Here is a 23525-nt window from a genome sequence, read left to right on the forward strand (position 1 = left end):
ATCTTGTTCATTAATATATAAGTAGGGAAGATTAAAATCATATAACATTATTTTCTCACTTTAGTATTACATCAAAATCTTTTTAGTCTTTTGTACTTAACAATAACTATTTTAATACATTCTTGTCTTATTATTAAATAAAATGAATTAGATCTTGTTTATTCTTTTCTAATATATATATATATATATATATATGTGAATTTTTTAATAAGACTGTTTAAATACATGTCCAAAAATACATCTAAAATTTTATATTATTAAGCATAAAGATATAATATTAATCAAAAATATAATTATAAATTATATGAATATTTTTTAACTATTTATTGATAACTATTACAAATTTTTTATAAATAAAATTTTAAAAAGAAGATAGTAATAAAATTATTAAAATTTAATATTTGATTGATTTTTTATTTCTTTGTATAAATTAATTGTATAATTTGTTTATCATAATTTTATACCTATTTTTTAAATAAGTAATATTTGAATACTATTTTGTAATAATGTATTTATTTTGTAATAATCCCTTTTTTGATAGACTATATAATATTTTTTTAACATATAAGTTTGATCAAAATTTACCAAAAATCAAAATTTAATGAAAAATTAAAAATTAAAATAAATTTTATTTTTTACATGTATTTTTTATAAATAATTTAAAATAATTTATTTTCTTATATAGAAAAAAAAATGAAATTTATTGATATTATATATTAACAAAAATATAAAAAAAATGATAATCATTTTTATTATTGCAGATGATTAATTCTATTCAACCATAAAAAAGTGGAATTGTTTTGGATATCACAATCATTTACTTAATATTATTAATATTAAATGATTTGATTTAGTTAAGCCTATAAATTATTTTTAAGTTTTAAATTATCATGCCTATTGTAATATACAAACACGTAAAAAATAAGAATACAAGTTTCAAATGGTCAAAACATTAGATTTTCAAATAGTGTATCCAAAATCTGTCTTTGTTTAAAATAATATATTTACTTTTAATAAACACACATACTTAGCATATAAATTCAAAAGAATTGAAAAATCAGTATTCATAAATTATATTCAGAAGTAATTAAATCTTGCCCATATGTGACTTATAAAATACTATATGTGTGATCTTACATGTATTATGAAATCATGATATTTTTTTACTTTTGGATGGTATTTATAATTTTCGAGTACAATAGTGTATTAAATGTTGTAAGCAAACATACTTTAGAACTGCTTTTAATTACTACATAATTATATTGACATCATTAAACAAACTCCATGTATTACCAGTTAAAATAACTGATGAAAAGTAAGTTATTTTCACAGAGGTTAAAATAAATTTTCAAACCATCTAGATTGATCCTTCCACAACGTTTTTTCAGTCCCTGTAAACAATAATATTCTCAAGTCTTGTGATTATACCAACAAACTTCAATCACTTTTAATGTATTTTGTTCAATGTCTATGCAGAAGTCAAAGCTATTTCATAGAAAATATAAGTGTTTAATCACAACCTGGTATCAAATTTTTTAGAGCTTTGCCAAAAATTCTCATCTAATGCAAAAGTCACATTCCCAGAATATTTTCATGTTGCTTTCTTCAAACAAATTAATACACATCTGTTCTCAAACTCTTCTTCAGTATTTTAGCTAGTATCCAACTCCTAGTCTAGTTTCTATGATACCCCACATTTCCAGCATAAGAAATAATCAAGTAGCAATGAAAATTTATTTATTTATATTGAATGTTAGAAAGAGACTCATTTTTAACATGCCTTCATATAAATCTGCAGAGGTAGTGACATTGAAAATGGAACCCATATAATGATGCGCCATGACTCAATAACCACGATCTTCATTTCTCCACTGCTGTTCATGTTATTCTTATCAGTAGTAATAGTAGTAGTAGTGGTCGTTGTAATAGTATTTTCCTACCGACTTCGCAAGAATATTGTTGGCAGGCATCTTATAACAATGGCTTTGACAAAGAGCAGCAATGCTTTGATCTCAAAGCATCAAGCATTCATGAATCCATGCCTGTTTGAGAGAAGCATGCCTGTTTGTCTGGCATAAGGGAGAATTGGCAGCATGTTGATTGATTCACCAGCAATGGAGATCATGAAGCGGTGCGACCCGACGCAAACAGGTGGCCTTTGTAAGAAGGAACGGAGGATCTCGAAGACCATGCCGAATGCAGACGTGCACGAAAAAGACATACGAGCACCGACTAGGGCAAGCAATCTCACTGTTAGAACAAAATCTCTCGCCTTCGAGCATAAGCACAAGCATCGAAACTGTGCATGTCGAAGTCGAGGTGATGGTGTGTGGTTGGTTTTGAGGAGCATGTACCTCGATAATCGATTGCCGAATTCCGGATCTGCAGTCAGAAGGGCAACCTTCATAGACCAGATTGCTTCTCCAGGGTGTGCAGGATACGCTTGTTCCACAAATCACAGGAATTTTTGGTGTTGGGATCCTTACCCCGCTTCAGATTTCCGACCTTGGGTGGTAGGAGACTCAGACATCGTGGCATGTTGAGCCGTTTCTCGTGCGGCTTCTTGCCGATCGCGGTGGTGCGACAGTTGCAGCGAGGCTGTGGGAAGCTGGTGTCACCGAAAACGTATCATGAGAAAGTGGTTGAGCATTATAACAATCCGCGCAACGTCGGCAGCTTCGACAAGGACAATCCTGACGTTGGAACGGGGCTTGTAGGTGCTCCAGCGTGCGGCGATGTGATGAAGCTGCAAATCCGCGTGGATGAGAAGACTGGCAAGATAATTGACTCCTGTTTCAAGACTTTTGGCTGCGGATCGGCTATAGCGTCGTCTTCAGTAGGTATGATATTTCTGGCCATTCCCCTTCAGACGCATTCCATCTGCGTGCTGTGGGTATGTTTCGACAGCTTCCACACACTGTTCCACCCACTATGTGTGAAGAAACTGAGATTCTCTGCTGCGATTGTACATGCGCTCGTTCCGTGACTTCCCGCATCATCATCACCATCAATACCACCACTCATCGCTCTTCAAGGGGTTGGGCGTTCTTTGCAGCCACCGAATGGATCAAAGGGAGGCCAGAGAAGGAGGTACTCTCCATCAAGAACAGGTACGCTCAGGACAACCCATTACTTCGCACTATTAACAGTGAAAGCATCCCACCGTCTCCTTCTGACCTACTGCACTAAAACTAAGAATTCCGAGCGCGATAGGGTTTCTAGGTAGAAGAACAAATTACATATATATATATATAAATATATATAATCAAATCCTAGTGTCCATTTGCCTACGCTGCCCAATTCGTGTGTGGCAGTGACATGCAAGGTCATCGCCACAGCTGTAGATTCTAGATTCGACAGCGATAGCAGTGAATTCCGCAAAAAGGCACAGCGATGGAGTGAAAAAAAAAAAAAAAAAAAAAAAAAAAGCAAAATTAACGGAAGGTCGATGCCGAGCGAAAGGATAGCCTCGCAGCATCGGAACCCACCACGGCATAGCGACATTTTCAAAATTTATATGCAGAACTACCAACGGTCCTACGATTAGGGTTTCTCGCTTTTTAAGGTTTTCTCTCTGTACCGCGATCGTAAGTTACGGGTTATGAGAGTGAGTTGCATGTATGTGTGCCTTTATTGTGATTAGTTCATTACTTCTTTCCATTTTCGTGTTGAGCTTTGTCTTTATCTCAAAATAAAAATAAAAATACGTTGGGAATTTCAGGTTGTTTTTTTATAATATCTATTATACGGTTTTCTTTTTCTTTTTCCTTTTTTTCTTTTGGAAATAGGTTTACCAAGATCAATTATGGTGAATGGTGTATGTTGGGTTTATTTTTCATATCCAAAGGTAGGATGTAGAGAGATCATATCTAATGGTTTTCAATTCTTCCTTCAATTTTGGGTATTAAGCCATTTGGGATAATTATTTGTTGATAATATTTCTTGAATACATAGACATGTTGTAACATGAATGTAATTATACAATTGCCAAAGTAAGAATTTACAATATGCAATCATGCATTGTTTTCCAAATGATGTATGATGGAAAAAACAAACAACAACAAGCAATAAGTACACATATTATTGCATATTTTGTATGTATTTGAATACATTTACAGTAAAAATTGTGAAGTGGTCCTATGGGGCATTGTGAATGTCATACTCTATAGAAATAAAGCAACAAATATATTGAAAGACAAAAGGAACTTGATAAACATTTCGTGTGTGACTCATGAGAGTTATCCTGCACAGAATAACTTAAATATTCATTTGAGAAGAACATGACTTTAGACACATCAAACAGATAACATCACTCTCATGTTTCTTCTTATAGGAAAAGAAAAAGGAAAAAAAGAAGGGGGGGGGTCTACATTATAACATTTGAATATTATATGTATAAGATTACATAAAGAAACAAGGTTTTTATTTATTTTTATATTAATCAAAAGTAACAATTACTATCATTTATTTGTTTTTATTTTATTTTTTATTTGTCAGTGACATAGCAAAGTATCTCGTTCTTCCACCAGTGAAGCTACACTGCAGTATGCTTGCTGAAGATGCAATCAAAGCAGCCATCAAAGATTATCAGTCAAAACAAATCTTGGTAATAATAACAATGGTACTTAAAATAGAAATAGAAATAATAATGGTACACCACTTCATTAATACATGATCATTCAGATGAATAACATACTAATGTTATGTTCACAATTCTCTAAACAAACTTTTAGAGATTATGTAATGTATGCATCTAGTTGGAAAATTTCAAAAAATTACTTACTTAAAGAATCAACAATGTTATTTTGAAAAGTTAGGGTAAATTTAGAGAAGATAAAGAATGTGGGTTTTCCTTAAATACTATAATCGTTTTAAACTTGAAATTTTACACAGACTGAATAAAAGTAGAAACAAGGTGAAATAATACATAAAATATCAGAAGTCGTAACAGCAGACAAATCTTAAACCAAAAGTTGAAAATAAAATAGAGATAAACACAAATCAATCAAACAACTCAAGATATTATCATTTAAATATTTTATACTATGTAAATGTCTCAATCACATTTTTTTTTTTTTCTATAAACATATTGATGAATGTTTTTCTTTATATATGTATACACACACAAACTTATATATATATATATATATATATATTTATGGAGAATTGTTAGGTGGACACCCCCATTTTATTCTGTGGACAACCCAGTGCCACACATCTCTGCACATGCACAATAAAACTCTTATTAATGTTATTAAAAAATTAATTAGGGTAACAAAAATAAAACTTTGATTTTAGTTGATTACATTTTTAAACGTATTTAAAGTAATTTCTTTATACATTTTAAAAGATTATTAATTTCATTTAGAAGTTCTTTTAGTGTAAATTTATCCTAAAACTTTACAGTGTTACTAAGAAATTGTGTGTGTGGAGGTGTGTGGCACAAGATATGTCAGCATAGCAATTCCCTATTTATGTTTTTAAAAAATTATTATGTTATTTACAAAAAAATATTAAACTATAAAATTTAATCACGGATTGTATATGAAGGGCTTGTAACTTGTTCAAATTTATTTACATTGCTTAAGATTTAATGCTAAATGATAGCTTCAAAGTAGAGGTCACATTTTGAGTAGGTAATTTTGGAAAAGAAAAGGAAAACTTTGATATTAAAAAAGAAAGAAAGGAAGTATGGTTTGATTTTTCAAACTAATATTTACTAAGTCTTCAAAATAAAATAAAAATTATGACATAGAGTTTTTAGAACATAAATTATATATCACATATTTTCGAGCACATCCAAAATTCAAGAAGATAATTTTGAAAAAGGTTTGAAAATGTCAATTTCTAACATGATTTATTAACAAAGATAACATGCATGAGTACTACAATTGTTAAATGTGACCTCTATTATTGATAATGAAACTGTTTGCAGGGTTTTTGTAAAAGCTTCTTCATGATTATATATATATAAATTGATTGGTTAGTAGATTGCAAATATTATGTTTGTTTACAGAGGTTTAGGGTACACAATATGTTTACACTTTATTTCCTTCTATGCTACTTTTGCATCAATACCTTTAATACAATCAACTTGAATCATTTTTCATACTCCATTTAAATGTTAAAATGGTAATAATAATAATAATAATAATCTTGTTCATTGTTATATGTTATGCATGTTTGGAAATACTTATGTATGAATACAATTAATTAATATACACTACATCATTGGTTTTAGAACCTACTGCAGAGTTAATAATTATATATCAGTATGATGAGTCCAGCAAAACATACATGTTCTTAACTAGAACACACCAATTATGGTGAATGGCTCCATATCATTCCCCACAAGGTTGTTAAAATTTTCTCCTCTAAAATGATAGTCTGTATATTTTCTAATATTTAAAAATAAATAAAAATAAGCTGGGAACAACACTCAATTATAAAAGAATCTAGAGTACTACAGTTCAAAATCATAGAGCCTAGAAAACATCATGCAAAGACAGCTGTTTTAAACCTTAAGGTCAATATTGTAAAAACAAATATACATTCGGTACTCTTACTTCACTCAGTAAAGGTCAAAAATTATACCTATGTGATTAGTAGTGTAATCTTAAACACATCACTAATTAGTTTCTTTGAATGGTAAGAATTGTGTTTAGTTTCAAAGTAGAAGATATTTTGTAGTTTTAACCAACATTAGACTTTGGAAATAAAAATAACTAAAAATTCAAGTTCACAAGGATTATTGCCTATCTAAAGCACATACAATTTTTGTCAATATGATTACATGCTTTTGTGGGTATGTATGTGTGAGTATCTTTTTTTGCACATACTTCAATCAATATTGCAAAAACAATAGCAACACTCATCCTCTCTATTGCTCAAATCTTGATCAATCTTTATTTATTTTTCTTCATTACAAAGCTAGGGCTTCATATATATATATATATATATATATAAGGGACTGCTTTAGAGTATTTGTGTTGATTTTGTAACAATGATTGATTGGGTTTTTCATATTCAATAATCACAAACTTCTGAGCTTTCACTTCTTTGTTTTTATTCATTAGCATTCAGTTTATTGATACAAAGATCTAATCAATGACCTTAACTTTTAATATTGTTTTAAAACAATGTGTCACAACAGAGTTATTTTTTGCTTCATCTTGTTCGCCCAGAATTTTAAAAAATCAAAAAAATAACTTCTAAAATTTTAAATCTTCAGATACCATTTTAAATAGATATATTGATAAATCCTTAAAGGCTAATTCAATTATTTTTCTTATAATTTTCTTCATTATCTAAAATAAGGATTCCTTCAGAAAAAAAAATATATATATATACACTAAGAGAACTGTAAAATAATCTAGAGATGAGAATTGTATTCTGGTTACAGATTACTAAGGAAAAGATAATGAAAGAAATAAAGAAAGAACAACCCAAAGAAAATAAATAAATTAATAAACTAAATGGCAAGAGAGTCACATTTTAAACTTCAATTTCAGACTGCAGTGCTGGTGTGTTCAAAAGGTATGATCGATCATCTTAGAAGCTATATTATTATTGATTATTTTTAGTCATATATGTGCACAATCCATCATTATAATTATTCTGATGGAAAATGTAAATTTGTTGTAGAAATAGAAAAAAATCTTATGTGATTTTACTAAGATGGCATCAAAAGGTGTGGTAATTTACATGGGCTTGGAAATTAAAAAAAAAAATGAAAAGGAATTTCTAAAATTTCTTTAACAAATATTATTTTTAGTAATCTATTATTTTGTTTGTAGAAAAAATTTGAGCTTTTAGAAGGGAAAAAAAAAAAAAAAAAAAGTGCATGGATTTTGAAAGTTTTGAATAGTATGTAGTTGAAAATAACACCTTTGATTGAAAATCAAGATGGGTAACAAAATTTGAAAGGTATTTGAGTGAGTTGGCAATAATTCATTGTGTGCTAAAGCTATGTCATACTATAATTATTTGTAATTGTAATTGATTGTAAAAATTGCATGCAAATTTCGATGTATTTTATTAAAAAAAAGTGTTACATATCACTTCATTAATACTATATATATATATATATATATATAGTTGTTAAAGCCATACCTCATTGTTGTTTAATGCAATATCTATTTCATGATTGATTCTATCCATCCTCCTCTTTATTGTTGTTCCTAGTAATATGTCTCAATTTTCCTCTCTTATTCCAAACTCCTATAATTTTTGTTCTGAGTCCCTTGTATCTATTTCTCTCCCTTGTTTCAAACTTCTTCCATCATTGTTCTTAGTTTCATGTTTCAATTCTCCTCCCTTCTCATCCTTCTTATCTCTCATTCTATGTATTGACTACTTGTTGCATTTTTCAATCCTAGTACTTATGTTTGCATAAAATTACATAGATACTACTAGGATTATTTGGATACTTTTGGTATATTACTTAGATCAGTGAAGACTTAGATTAGTTTCCTAGAATGTGATCTTCTAAAGAAGTCTCATAGATGGTCATTAAGTATTATATAATAAGTTAGTTGCCAAGGATAATAAATCTTGTTGCCAATTTTTAGTGGCAGGCAACTGAAAAAGATGATTAGTCTTGTGCTAATATGAGTAACATCACAATAAGTCCTAAGAGCTAGTAATCATTTTTGAAGGAGACCAATGTTCTTAGTACTGTCAAGCTAATATCTTATTTTTTGAAATACAAGGTAGAGAGAAGTATTTTCTAAGGGTGTTCAAGCTTTGTCTAATCAACTACTATTATAATAGTCATTTACACTTGATTTCTATTGGAAGCTCATATAAAATTCTTAATAAACTTAAAAGGGATGTGGATCTCATTTGTAATATCGACTAAGGAGTCATAACATCTTTGATTGAAGTATAAAAATAGAATTGATTAGTACATTATACCGTAGAGGACTTAAAAGAATTGGAGACAAAGTATATTAATTTATATTGATTGGTTGCAAGGAATACTTAAGAACAAGGAATGAAGTATAAAAATAATGACAAGATATATATATATATATATATATATATATATCTATATATATATTTTTTAATATTTAATTATATAATTAAATAAAAATAGATAAAAATAGATTTATTTTGTAATATTTTTTAAAAAAACTTCTTAAAAGCTTCATAGATGCTATTATGACTTTACATGTGTTTATAGTTGATTGATAAGTTAGAAACTTGGTCAACAAATTAACTATGTATTGATAGCTTATAAAAACAAGCTAACTATGTGGTACACATATAGAAAACTTACATTGTAAGTTGAGATATGGGTCTTATAAAATCAACATGTTTTGGAGGTCTTATAAGACATGGCCACATAGCTCCTAGTTAAGAATATATATAGAAGCAAGAGTGAAGCCTTCTTCACTCTTATCAACACCTTTCTAATCTTTAGTCTTATTTTAAGACTTTCTAGTTTTCTTGTCTTTAGCTATAGCTATTTTAGTTTAGTACCATATTATCTTTGGATGAGTTTTTAATCTTTTTCAATGACAAATGAGTATATTGAGGTTTCTTTCTTTGAGATTCATATCCTTGACAATTTGACAAGAGTCCTAACTCATTATTCTTGTCTTGTTTTAGAAGTGAGTAGATTATCTCACTTCTATTGTTGTATTTTGAAGGTTGTGTATTATCCACTTTTAAACAAATTATTTGATTTTCTAACACTGATTTTTTTCTAAAAAAGAGCGAATTTTTCTTTTTTGTAGAAATTTTCATTTGATATTAGAAGTTGGAGATTATTCTCCTCTAATTTAACTTGTGGATTTATTGAGTTAATTTGAATGTGAAGAAAACATCATAGATACTACTTTTGAAAAAAGTGAGAATAGATTTGTAACTTTTATAAATCTTTACAAATTTGTCAACTTTTTTAAAATAAAAATTTCGTGTATTACTAATACTTACTAAAGAAATATTAATCTTAAGGCTAAAAAAGAAGTTTAAAGTCTACATCAAGAAATTGTATAGTTGAAGGAAGCAAGTAGATTGACATTACAACCAAATCCAAGAAGTTATATTTTAGAAGTGCAATAGGGACAAAGATTAGTATGTATGAGAAGTTTGATGGAATAAGATCAAAATTTTGATAATTTTTGCAAGAAGTCAAGCTCTACTTAAGGTTTTATTTCTTCTAATATCTTGATAGATTTACTCAAGTTGAGTTCATAGGTACTATTTTATCTAGAATTACTTTCTCTTTATTTGCATCTTTGATAGAAAAGATTCAGGATTTCTTTAAGATTTGAATTCATTCCTAGAAGTTTCATAGCTATATTAAAAAAAATTGATAAAAAAATAGGAGAAACCAAGCTCTTATTTTTACAACAAAGATCATGGTCAATCACCAAATATGTTGCTAAATTCTAAAACTTCTCTTATAACATGGGATAAAATGACAAAGCCCTTATCAATTAATTTTGATATGGGTTAAAAGACAATGTCAAAGATTTATTATTTATAATGTTGAAAGCAAAATCTTTGAAAAGATTTATTGCTCAAGCCATTGCATACAATAATCAATTCTTTTAAAGGCATCAAGAACAAAGATTTGGTTGGAGAAGAATAAATCAAGAAATAAAAGCAATTCCTAGGTTTTTAAAAACTTATTCATCAAGGTCAAAACCAATGCAAAGTAATATGATATGTTTTAAATTACATATTGAGCAAGAAAAGACTTGTCATCATAAAGACAATTTATGCCTATATTATGGAGAATCCAAGTACTCTCTTCAATATTGTCAAAAGAAGCAACTCAATCAAAAAATAAAAAGTATGGTTGCCATAGATGATGATGTATTGAAAAACAAATCTCTTCAGTTACAATAAAAAAATGAAAAAATTTAGATTTTTATGCAATTCTTAATAAAGGTTTTATTCTATCCTCAAATTTCTTACCTTGTTTTACAATAGAAGTTTGTTTAGGACCAAAAATTCATAAAGTTTTAGATTTGTTGGATTGAAGAGTCTCAGCTTATTTTATAGATGAAGATTTTATCAAAAAATAAGATATATCCTTAGTTGAAAAAATCAAATATGTGCATGTAGAAATAATAAATGGTCATTTATTATCTTTTGGAGATGTTATAAAAAAAACTATTTCTGTGAAAGTAGCAACTAGTGGTTATAATAGTTTAGTAATATTTAATAAGATTAGATCTTCTTCTAATGCAATTATTTTAGAATTATTATGGTTAAAAAGGTATAACTTTCATATAGATTGGATTTCTTACAATCTTGATTTTATCCATGGTTTAATCTAAGATTTTGCTAAGCAAGTAAAAATCCATAATACCAATACATTTAAATCATTATAAGTAGGTACAATAATTTTAATGCATGCTATAAAAGAAGGATCAACTTTTGTTATATATGCCACACTTATTGTTGATAGAAAAAAGATTTTGAATGGCATTCTAAGCCAATACCAAGATTATTAAGATGTATTTGAAAAAAAGAATGGAGATATTTTTCTAAAGCATTATCTTTATGATTGTTCTATTGACCATTAAGAAGGAACTCAACCACCATTCGATCTAATTTATAGCTTATCACAAAATCAATTGGTTGTTCTCGAGGAATACATTGATGAAAATTCAGCTAAAAACTTCATACACCATTTTAAATCTTCAACTCAGAATCCTATCTTATTCGTGAAGAAAAAAGATGGATCTTTGTAGATGTGTGTAGGCTATCAAAGACTGAATAAGATCACCATCAAGAATAGGTACCATCTATGCTCGATTTCAAGATTTTTTGATCAATTGAATCAAACAAAGGTCTATATAAAAATAGAACTATGATGAGTATATAATTTGATATGCATTAAAGAAAGAGACAAATAAAAAACTATATTTTGAATCAAGTATGGGCACTTCAAATATAATATCATGCCTTTTGAACTTATAAATGCACCAACTATTTTTTAATATCTAATAAATGATATTTTTTGCAAATTTCTTGATAATTTTATCATCTGTTATTTAGATGACATCTTGAAAATTCTTAGAATATTGAAGAGTATAAATTATATGTTTATTGTATGTTAAAAAAATTAAGAGATACAAGATTATATATCAAAATAGATAAGTGTGTATTTCATACTACTCAAGTTGACTTTCTAGAATACATTATTTCAAATGATAGTCTTATAATGGATCTTAAAAATATTACAAATTTATTTCAAGAATGGTGTCATTATCTAAAATATTCTTCTTGTCTAGTTATTATATATAAAGATTACAAGAACCTTGAGTACTTTATGTCAATATATGTTTTGAATCATTGCTAAGTCCATTGAAGCATAATTTTATCAAGATTTGATTTCAAGATTACTTATCAATCCAAAAAATAATAAGATTTATTTGACATGCTTTTTTGACATTTTAACTTGTACTAAAAAGAAAAGATGTAGCTTTTGATCAACAAAGAATGACTCTCTTGAAATAAGAGTATTTTCATCTTCAAGTAATAAAATCAACATTGATTATTTATTCAATCTTTATCAAGAAAATTCAATTAAATATGTCCTTTGATCTTCTTGTTCATGATGTCAAGAATAATTCTTCAAAGTCTCATGATACTTCTAAGTTTAAGTTCAAAAATAATCTACTCTATTTCAAGAGACAATTATATATATTCTAAATAGTGAAGCATAATTATGTGTTCTTCAAGCTTATCATGACTTTCCAATAGTTAGATATTTTGGATACAATAAGACTTTGGAGCTAATATCAAGAGATTTTTAGTGGCTTCAAATGTGAAAGGCAATAAAAAACTTTGTACAATCACGTAATATTTGTCCAAGATTAAAAATTCCTTGTAATTGATCTTTTAGACTTCTTTAGCTATTATCTATTCTTAAACAACTATAGTCATTTGTTTCTATAGTTTTTATCATAGATCTTTTAGTCTTAAGTTTGTATGATTCTATATTTATGATAGTAGATTGTTTTACTAAGATGGCACATTTTATACTATGTATAAAATCTAACACATGTCAAGAAATGGCTAAGTTTTTTGTTGACCACATCTATCACTATCATGTAATATTCAAAGATATTATATTAGATAGAGAGACTCAATTTGTATCAAGATTTTAGAGAATTCTTTTTAAGATTTTAAAGATAGTTATAAAGCTTTTTTTGGCTTTTCATCTTCAAATTGATGGACAAAAAAAATGAATGAATCAAGTTTAAGAGCAATATTTAAGATATATCATCAATTATCATGAAGATGATTAGATAATTTTTTTACCATTAGCAAAGTTTTCATATAATAATTTGATATATTCTTCTATTTAACATATATCTTTCTTTATCAATTATACTTATCATCTATGATTTGATATTTTTGACTTTTTAAAAATTAATAATTTCATAATAGAAGATTTAATAAATTATTTGTCAGAGCTATATGTATTAATAAAGGTACAATTAAAAGAAGTTCAAGTATAATAAATGATTGATGTAGATACTTATCACAGAGAACAACTACAATTTATTAGAGATAACCAAATATGGCTACTTTATTGCAATATCAAGACTACTTGTCCTTGTGACAAATTAGACTATTGTAAACTTGGATATTTTTCTATTTAAAAATAAGTCAATCCCATTGCTTATGAATTACATCTATCAAAGTTTGTAAATATCTATTTTTTATTCTATGTTTATCTTCTTGAGCTATATAAGACAATGAATATATTGAAAAGAAGACAAATTCCACGTCTTCTTATAAAAAAGAATAATAATTAAAAATTTAAGGTGGAAGAAATCTTAGATTTAAGGCGACACCAAAATAGATTAGAATATCTTATTCATTAGTATAGATATGATATTAATGAATGGACATGGAAGTTATCAAAGAATCTTGTAAATACAATAAAGAAGATTGAAGCTTTTTATCAATGACATCCATTAAAATCAAGATGAAAAATAGAAAATCTTTGCTATAAAAGATATAAGATCTAAAAAAGATAATATTCTACCTTCTACTCTTATTTGTAACTTTTGTATATTTGTGATCGTAAGGAGATGGAAAACCAATAATTAACAAATTTAAGTCAAAAACTATTACTTTCTCACTTATTAAATGAAACATTGTCATTATGATAACCTTCAAGATGATATAATTGAGATAAAGATCTTCAAAAATGACATGTCTTTCTTTAAATAGATGATAAGATATAAAGTATTTAATATAACTATCTTGGAAGAGACTCTTGATGTTTGATAATTTCATTAGAAGTAGAAATTATTCTTGACAATATTTCAAATATTTTATTTGAAGGAAGTTACAAAGGCCTCAACAATAATCAAATAATAAGGTGGTCTTTATGTGCTTATAAAAGATATTTTTGATGGCTTAGAAGATCTATCAATTATCTTCAAAGAGAACAAAGATCATAGTATATGGTAAACACAATTTGCTACATCCTAAATTTTGTCAACATGTGATGATTGCTCCTCTTAAAATTCATCCCTAAAAAGAAGAGATAATATCATGGTATCATATTATGTGAAGACTTGCTCGAGAATGCACCCAACGCCTAGTTGTGGAAGATAAAATGGAAATTGGAACAAGAAAATCTTAATTCTAATAGAATACTAAATAAACTCTAATTAAATCTTACCAATATTAAACAAAATTAAATCAAATTAAAAAAAAACTTAAAGAAATTACAAAAGAAACAATAAGAAATCTTAAAGGAATTGAAAGAAAATCCACAATAAATCTTAAAAGAATTCTTAAGAAGTCCTAAAAAATATTAAAATAATCACAAATATATCTTTAATAAATTTCAATCAATTTCTAATTTAATCCTAATTAAAATCCTAATGGACTTCAATCAAACTCTAAACAAATCCTAAATCCTAAACCAAATTTCAAATCAAATTTTAGATAAATCCTAAATCCTAAATTCTAAATCAAATCTTAAATCTTATATCAAATCTTAAATCAAATCTTAGATTTTAAACCAAATCCTAAATCAAATCCTAGATCAAATCTTAGATCTTAAACCAAATCCTAAATCAAACCCTAAATAAATCCTAAATCCATAATCAAATCCTAAATCAAATCTTAGACAAATCATAAATCCTAAACCAAATCTTAGATCAAATCCTAGTTCCTAAATCAAACCTTAAATCAAACCGTAGATAAATCCTAAATTCTAAACTAAACTTTAAACAAATCTTAAATCCTAAATCAAATCCTAAACTTAATCCTAATCCTACTCAATTTAATCTTAGTATAATTTAGAACCTCAATATCTATCAATTGAATTATTGATCTTAATTAAAAATTTACACACCTTTTAATAACTAAATTAAAAATAGATATATTAAATTTGAAGAATATTATAATTATAAAATAAAAGAAATATCCTAAAATCCACTCAAGTATTAGCTGGCCTCCTATTCCAATCTAATTATTGAACTTCTAGTGCCAATATCTCCTTATCAAACTGTTCAATTGTCTTCAAATTTCACATATACATAGAAAATTAAGTCTATTAATTTTAAATATAAATTTTATTACAATCCAACTAGTAGATTGTTAAAGATCTTAGAAATTCCAACTGTCTTTTAAAGTCTAATTTTCGAAACCTCAACCTACTTGAAATTCAATAGCATTCAATTCAATCATTCGATCAAATTCAAACTTACAGCATACAATCCAAACAACTATTTTCATAATTTGTTAAATTTAGAACTATAGATCTACCACCAAATCGACAAAATTCTCCAAAACATAATACCCTTTTCATTTCACAAATTCCAAAGTCATCCAAAACAATTAAGACTTTGCAAAGCTCTTGCAAAGTCATTACAAACTCAATTCGCTTAAAATTAATGCTTAAAAAAATCTTATCAAGTTTACTCTTAAAATCCACTCTTTGATTAGCCAAAGAACCCTTGAATTACTACACGTACTCGATTTTATACTTTGAGGTCTAATTTTGATCCAAGTTGATAATTGGTCCTCTTTGGATATCAAATTTTGTTCTTTTGAGTTAATTTTTATTCCAATCAACTTCTAACTTCTTTCTACATATACTCATATTCTTTATTTTTCTAATCTATTTTATTTTTTCTTATTTATAGCCTTATAAAGTAAGTAGAAGCCTACTTTATAAAAAGATAGTATTTAAACTTTTAGTTCTACTTTCTTTTGGACTATTTTCTATTTTTTAAGATAATTTTTTATAATATTTGAAGTAAGATCTTCTATAATATAATAAATTCTTTACCCCTTTCACCTAATAGTTGTATAACATTACAAAAATGGATATACATATTTATTTTAATATTTATGTATGTGATTAAGTAGAAATAGATAAAAGTAGAATTATTTCATAATATTTTTTAGAAAGATTTTTTAGAAGCTTTATAGACTATATTATTACTTAATATATGTTTATAGTTGATGGATAGGTTAGATCCTTGATAAACAAGTTATTTACATGTTCGTAGCTTATAAAACAAGCTAATTATGTAGAGTTTATGTATAAAACTTAACTTATAAGTTAAAATATGTCTATTGCAAAGTCAACACATTTTGGAAATCTTGTAAGACATTGCCACATAGCTCTTATTTAAGAGTATATATGGATACAAAAGTGAAGCCTTCTTCACTCTTGTCAATACCTTTCTAGTTCTTAATCTTATTCTCAAAGACAAGAACACGATAAAGATAAATAAACGAGTGAGACTTCTCTCAAAGAAAGTTGATAAAATAGAAATAACTTGATATATATATATTAAAAAAGAAACTAGAATGGCTATTGCCAAAAAGCCAAGAAAACTAGAGACCCTTGAAACTAGACTGGAAGCAAGAAAGGAGTTGACAAGAGTGAAGTAGGCTTCACTCTTGTTTTTATATATATTATTTAACAAGTGACTACGTGGCGATGTTCTATAGGACCTTTAATATGTATTAACTTTGTAGGACACATGCCTTGACTTACAATGCAAGTTTTTCTATGTGTGGGCCACATAGTTAGCTTGATTTTCAAGCTAACAACATGTGTGGTACATGGCCAACTTATTGATCACATTTCTAATCCAAAAAATAAATCAAAGACACCTATAAAGTCAAAGCGGCGTCTATAAAGCTTCTAAGAAGCTTCTATATTAAATACTATAGAATTAACTTATTTTTATCTATTTTTACTTACTTCTACTTATTTATATATGTAATAACTGGCTTACATGAGTATGTCCATGACATTATCCCCTCTTCTAGAGACGAGTTCCACGAGGAGTGGTCATCATATGTTGAAGAAATCTATAATGTGATATATTCTATTTGCTATATACTCTGATCTTTGTTCTCGTCAAAGATGATTGATAGGGCCTCTCAACCATTGGTAGTGTCTCATACCAAGGCGAGAAGACCACCCAATTATTTGATCATTATTGAGCCCTTCATAACTTCCTTCGAATAAAACATTTGGAACACCATCAGGAGTTGTTTCTACTTCTAGTAAAATCACCAAACATCAAGAGTCCCTTCTAAGGTCATGATACCAAACGCGTTATATCTCGCCATTTATTCGAAGAAGAACATGTCGTTCTTGGAGATCTTCATCTCAATTGCATTGTCTTGAAGGTTATGACAATCATAATGTCTAATCCTGTAGGTCAGCAAATGAAGGCTCTTGAGTCGAATCCACTGGTTGTTGGTTCTCCATCTCTTGACTGTCACAACTACAAAGAAGCTACAAACAAGGATTGAAAGTAGAATGTTATCTTGCCTAGATCTTATTTCTTTTATAAGGAAGATTTTCATCTTCATTTTGATGGATGTCGTCGATGAAAAGCCTCCACCGCATTTGCTGCATTCGTAAGATTTTCTATTGGCTCCCATATGCATTCATTAATATCATATCCGCCCCAATGGATAAGATATTCTAATTTATTTCGATGTTGCCTTGAATCTAAGACCTCTTCCACTTCAAACTCTTCATTATTCTCCACTTCTATAGGAGGAGGTGGAGCTTGTCTTCTTTTTCATATGTCCACTGTCTTGTATGGTTCAAGAAGAGACATGAACTACTAGATGGATTTTCATTGACTTAGGTAGATGTAAAAAATATGCCATTGGATTGATTTATGCAGAAATAGAAAATGGTCCAAGCCTTTGATAGTCCAATTTGTCAAAAAGACAAGTGGTCTTGATATTGCGACGAAGTAACCATACCTTATCACCTATGTGTAATGGTGGTTGTTCCTTTTGATAGACATCTGTATTGACCTTTTGTTGTTCTTGAGCTTCTTTTAACTGTACCTTCATCGTTGCATGTAGCTCTGACAAATGAATTGCCAAATCTTTCGCAGCAGGATTATCAACTTTTGAAAAGTCAAAAGTATCAAGTCGTCGATGATAACCATAATTAGCAAAAAAAGGTGTTTGTTTTGTAGAAGAATGTATCATGTTATTGTAAGCAAACTCTGCCAATGGCAAAAGAGTTGTCCAATCATCTTGTTGGTAGTTAATGATACATCTTAAATACTGCTCCAAAACTTGATTAACATGCTCCATTTGTCCATCATTTTGAGGATGGAATATCGAAGATAGTTTTATATCTACTTTTAGAATCTTGAAAAGAGTTCGTCAAAATCTTAATACAAATTGAGTTCTCTTATCTAATATAATATCCTTAGGTAATCCATGATAGCAATAGATATTGTCAAGAAAGAGCTTAGCTATTTCTTCACCTGTGATAGATTTTGTATATGGTATAAAATGTGCCATTTGGTAAAATGATCTACTATCACAAATATAGAGTCATAAGAACCTGAGATTGGAAGATTCGTAATGAAATCCATAGAAATAGAAGACCATGGTTGTTCTGGAATGGGTAATGGCTGAAGAAGTCCATAAAGTCGATGACCAGGAGTTTTTGATCTTGAGCAAATATCACAAGATTGTACAAAATCTTTAATTGCTTTCTACATTTGTAGCCACCAAAAGTCCTTGGATATTAGTTCCAAAGTTTTATTGTACCCAAAATGTCATGCTGCTGAAAAGTCATGACAAACTTGAAGAACACATAATCAAGCTTCACCTTTTGGAACATATAGGCATCCTTCAAAATATAATAGATTGTTTTTGAGTTCAAACTTGGAAGTATCATGAGACTTTGAAAGATTTCCCTTAATATCATGAATAAAAGAATTAGAAGAGATACTTGGCTGAACTTGCTTAATGAAAGTTGAATCAACAGTTAGTGTTGATTTCATTGCTCAAAGATGAAGATGCTCTAGCTTCTAGAGAATTGTCCGTTGTTGATCAAAAGCAACATCTCCTTCCTTTGGTGCAAGATAAGATCATCTAGAGAGTGCATCTGACAAACCTTATTATTTTTCTAATCGATAAGTGATCTTGAATTTAAATCTTGACAAAGACATACTCCAACGAGCTTGGCAACGATTCAAAACACTTACTAACATAAAATATTCAAGATTCTTGTGATCCGTATACACTGTGATTAGGTTAGAAGCACCTTCTAGATAATGGCACCATTCTTGAAATGAATCCACGATTACAAAAAGTTCTTTATGGTGGATCTCGTAGTTGTTCTCAACTGCTGAAAATTTTCTGGAATAAAAAGTTATTGGGTGAAGTTTATTATCTGTTCCCATTTGTGATAATACGACATCTAAAGCAAAGTCTGATGTGTCTGTTTCCATAAAAAAATGGCTTAGAAAAATCGATGTGATACAAGTGTGGTGCAGAAACAAAGGCTGTCTTCAAAGTTTCAAATGCTACTTCTGCTTCTTGATTCCATTGAAGTTTTTCTTTGCAAATCAAATGTATAAGTGGAGCTTCAACTTGAGAGAAGTATTTCATGAAGATCCAATAGTAATTGGCAAATCCCAAAAAGTATTGGATATCTCTTACCATTTTTGGGATCTTCCAATCGATAATAGTTTGAACTTTCTTAGGATCCATTATAAGTCCATCATTTGAAATGATGTATCCTAAAAAGTTGATTTGAGTAGTATGAAATACATACTTTTCTAACTTGGCATAGAGTCCTGCATCTCTTAGTTTTTTGTAACACTTGGCAAACATGAAGTTCATATTCTTTTGAGTTTTTAGAATAGATTAAGATGGCATCTAAGTAACACATAAAAAAATCATCTAAAAATTCTCGAAAGACATCATTCATTAGATGTTGGAATGATGTTGGTGCATTTGTAAGTCCAAAAGGGATGACGTTGTATTCAAAATGTCCATACCTTGTTTGAAACACAGTCTTCCAAACATCTCCTTCTTTGATGCGTACCAAATTGTATGTTCCCCGTAGATCTATTTTTGTATAGATCTTAGCTTGATTCAACTGATCAAGAAGTCCAGATATCAAAGGTAGTAGGTACCTATTTTTTATAGTGATTTTGTTGAGTCCTCGATAATCAATACACATCCGCAATGATCCATCTTTTTTCTTCACAAATAAAATTGGAGCTCCTGCTAGAGATTTGAAGTGGCGTATGAAGTTCTTGGCCAAATTTGCTTCAATATACTCTTTGAGTTCAAGCAACTCATTTTGAGATAAATCGTAGATTGATCCAAATGGCAATTGTGTTCTTTCTTGAAGGTCAATTGAGCAGTCATAGGAATGATGTTCTAGAAGAGTATCCGCATTCTTCTTTTCAAATACATCTTGAAAATCTTGATATTAGCTTGGAATGTGACTTGAAGTCTTTCCACCAGTAGAAACTAGTGTGGCATAAATGACACAAGGTGATCTTTCTTTTGCAGCATGCAAGAAATCTCTTGCACCTACAAATATAAGTTTAATTATACTAAATTTATGACTTTTTACTTGATTAACTATGCTCTTAGTTGTACTTTCAGAAAAGTCAAGACTAGGAGAAGTCTAATCTATTTTAGGATTATATTCTTCTAACCATGATAAACCTAAAATGACTGGATTAAAAAGAGATCTAATGATATTAAATATTATAAAACTACTATGATCATTAGTTGCTATTTATATAGGAAGGATTTCATAAGTAACATCTCCTGAAGACAACGGATGACCATCTATGACTTCTACATGAACAGGTTTAATTTTCTCCACAAAAAATATGCTATGTCTTTTAGCAAATTTTTCATCTAAGCAACATGCTGAGGCTCCTAAATCTAATAAGACAAAGGCTTTGAGATATTTAGGTCCTAAAATAATATTTATCGTAAAACATGGAGAGGGTTTTGAGGAGAAGATAGGACCTTCACTAGGCGTTGTACAAGGTTCCAACCGCATGATTCCTATTGTAGCTGGATAAATTTATTTTTTGACATGCTATCTCCTTCGATTGCCGTACTCTTCATTTTATGGTTGTGTCGTTTCTTTAGGCAATGTTGAGCAATATGCTTATGTTCTCTACAATATAAGCACAAACCTTCTTGATGACGACGAGTCTTTTCTTGCTCAATAAGAGATTTGAAACGTACTGCATCAATTTACATATCCTCTACTTCCAAATGTATGTATTGAAGAGATGTTGATGTTGCTATTAAATTATAGTTACGTTGAGATTCTTAGATCAGAATTCAAAAAGACAATTGTCGCACTTCACCACAAAGTCAATTGCTTGACTCAATGTTTGATGACCAGGTAAGTTGAGCATTAATTTTTTTACCTCACATTGTAATCTGTAGAGAAATTGGCTAATGAATGAAGCATCATCCCACTTGCTATGAGTTGCTAGTTGTTGAAATTGTGAAGCATACAAGCTTACAGATGGATTGCCTTGTCATAAAATATGGATCTTATTGGTTGTAACACAAATTACATCATGCTTTCCATACATGGATCGAAACTCTGTGAGAAAAGCCTCTAGATTATCTAATATTAGATCTCTTCATTTAAGAAAAGATGAAAACCATGATATTACTGAACTTGAAAGAAGCATATCAATGAATCTAACTTGTGATCCTGGACTTGGATAGCTTTGGAATTGATGTTCAATCACAAGTTGTACTTGATTGATAAATCCTCTAAACTTTGATCTAGTGCTATCAAACTTCTCGAATAGAGTAATTCTTGGTTCTCTAACACTGGAAGGGCGTTCCACTATAGACAAGAGTAAAGTAGGCTTCACTCATGTCTCTATATATACTATCTAACTAGGAACTATGTAACAATGTTCTATAGGACCTGCAATATGTATTGACTTTGTAGGACACATGCCTTGACTTACAAGACAAGTTTTTCTACGTGTGGGCCACATAGTTAGCTTGGTCTTCAAGCTAACAACATGTGTGGCACATGGCCAACTTGTTGACCACGTTTCTAATCCAAAAAGTCAATTAAATACACCTATAAAGTCAAAGCATCGTCTATAAAGCTTCTAAGAAGCTTCCATACTAAATACTATAGAATTAACTTACTTTTATCTATTTTTACTTACTTCTACCTATTTATATATGTAATAACTGGCTTACATGAATATGTCCGTGACACGTATTTCAGGACTTTCTAATCTTTTGGCTTTGGCAATAGCCATTCTAGTTTAATAATCTATCATCTTTGAGTAATTTTTTAGTATTTTTGAGTGATATAAAAGTATATTGAGATTTTTTTTCTTTGAGATTCATGTTTTTAATAAGTGTTTGAGACCAATAATAAAAAAACAAGGGAGGGAAATGGAAACAATGGACTATGAACAAGAAAGTGAGAAAGAAATGGACAAAATTAATTATATGATGGTAAAGAGGGTTTAGCTTTAATAAATCCTTGTATACAGAGGGAAAGAAAATTATACAAACTAGTATTTATATGAATATGTAAATTTAGATATATATATATATATATATATATATATATCACACTTCTTGTGTTTTATTCTAATACATTGAATATCATGCCACTCTATATTTATATAAATTTAGTGTAATAAGAGTATAATTAGTTACTATTAGATGAAAGCTTTATTTATTTAATATTAGAGTATAAAAAAATAAACAAGGATTTATAAGCATTTTGATAAAAAAAATCAACTAAATAAAAAAATATAAAAAAATAAAAATAAAAATAAATAAAAATAAACAAAAATAAAAAAGAATGAAAAAGAATATTGATAAAAAAAAATCAAGTATATATACATACATACAAACATACATATACTCACATAATAACAATTGTAGATTAATTTATGAATAGAAAAAAGATAAACATCCAAAAAACTTTTATGTATATATAACTTTTGTAATAGCTAGAAATTATGCAAATATATATAGAAAATATTATTTATATTTATTGTACAATTTAATTTAATTTAATTTTTTTTAATGACAAAAGACACATGGTAATGAAAAAAATGAATTTCAATTTCACTTATAGTGAGCTTTTGCAAATTAATAGCTAAATTTTGTCATATTTTTACATCATTACATACTTTGAAGTTAATGTTTGTACTCATGTAGAAACTAATGTGTTTGCAGATAGTGTTTTAATTGCATGAACATCAATATTC

At 28.6% G+C, this 23525-nt stretch overlaps 2 protein-coding genes across 8 annotated transcripts; one reads left to right on the forward strand and one right to left on the reverse strand.

Annotated features, from left to right (window-relative positions):
• Positions 1-1142: 1142 nt before the first annotated feature.
• LOC149987506 (uncharacterized) lies at positions 1143-2407 on the reverse strand. The gene is made up of 2 exons (XM_090244024.1): positions 1781-2407; positions 1143-1391 (listed from the first exon to the last, which is right to left on the reverse strand). Exon 1 carries the CDS (start codon positions 2405-2407, stop codon positions 2021-2023), a length of 387 nt encoding a protein of 128 aa, XP_090100150.1. The 3' UTR covers positions 1143-1391; positions 1781-2020.
• A 129-nt stretch (positions 2408-2536) lies between these two features.
• LOC112294719 (uncharacterized) lies at positions 2537-5001 on the forward strand. Of its 7 annotated transcripts, XM_090244023.1 has the most exons (4): positions 2537-2840; positions 3036-3110; positions 3315-3565; positions 4498-4691. In XM_090244023.1, exons 1-3 carry the CDS (start codon positions 2537-2539, stop codon positions 3545-3547), a joined length of 612 nt encoding a protein of 203 aa, XP_090100149.1. In that variant the 3' UTR covers positions 3548-3565; positions 4498-4691. The 7 variants fall into 7 exon arrangements, with proteins under 7 accessions (XP_090100149.1, XP_024401246.2, XP_073396153.1 ...); XM_024545478.3 differs by lacking the exon at positions 3315-3565 and having other exon boundaries at positions 3056-3110; positions 4498-5001; XM_073540052.1 differs by lacking the exon at positions 3315-3565.
• Positions 5002-23525: the final 18524 nt, after the last annotated feature.

The sequence above is a fragment of the Physcomitrium patens genome, chromosome 17, assembly GCF_059467195.1.
Source record: "Physcomitrium patens ecotype Gransden chromosome 17, ASM5946719v1, whole genome shotgun sequence".
Classification (NCBI taxonomy): domain Eukaryota; kingdom Viridiplantae; phylum Streptophyta; class Bryopsida; order Funariales; family Funariaceae; genus Physcomitrium; species Physcomitrium patens.

What these genes read in the sequence shown, in the direction of transcription:
- LOC149987506 (XM_090244024.1), bottom strand. Translation starts at nt 2,407, where the DNA reads ATGAAGGTTGCCCTTCTGACTGCAGATCCGGAATTCGGCAATCGATTA.
- LOC112294719 (XM_090244023.1), top strand. Translation starts at nt 2,537, where the DNA reads ATGTTGAGCCGTTTCTCGTGCGGCTTCTTGCCGATCGCGGTGGTGCGA. An exon ending in TATAGCGTCGTCTTCAGTAG is followed by an intron (nt 2,841 to 3,035) that starts GTATGATATTTC and finishes TCGCTCTTCAAG; the next exon opens with GGGTTGGGCGTTCTTTGCAG. An exon ending in GTACTCTCCATCAAGAACAG is followed by an intron (nt 3,111 to 3,314) that starts GTACGCTCAGGA and finishes CGTGTGTGGCAG; the next exon opens with TGACATGCAAGGTCATCGCC.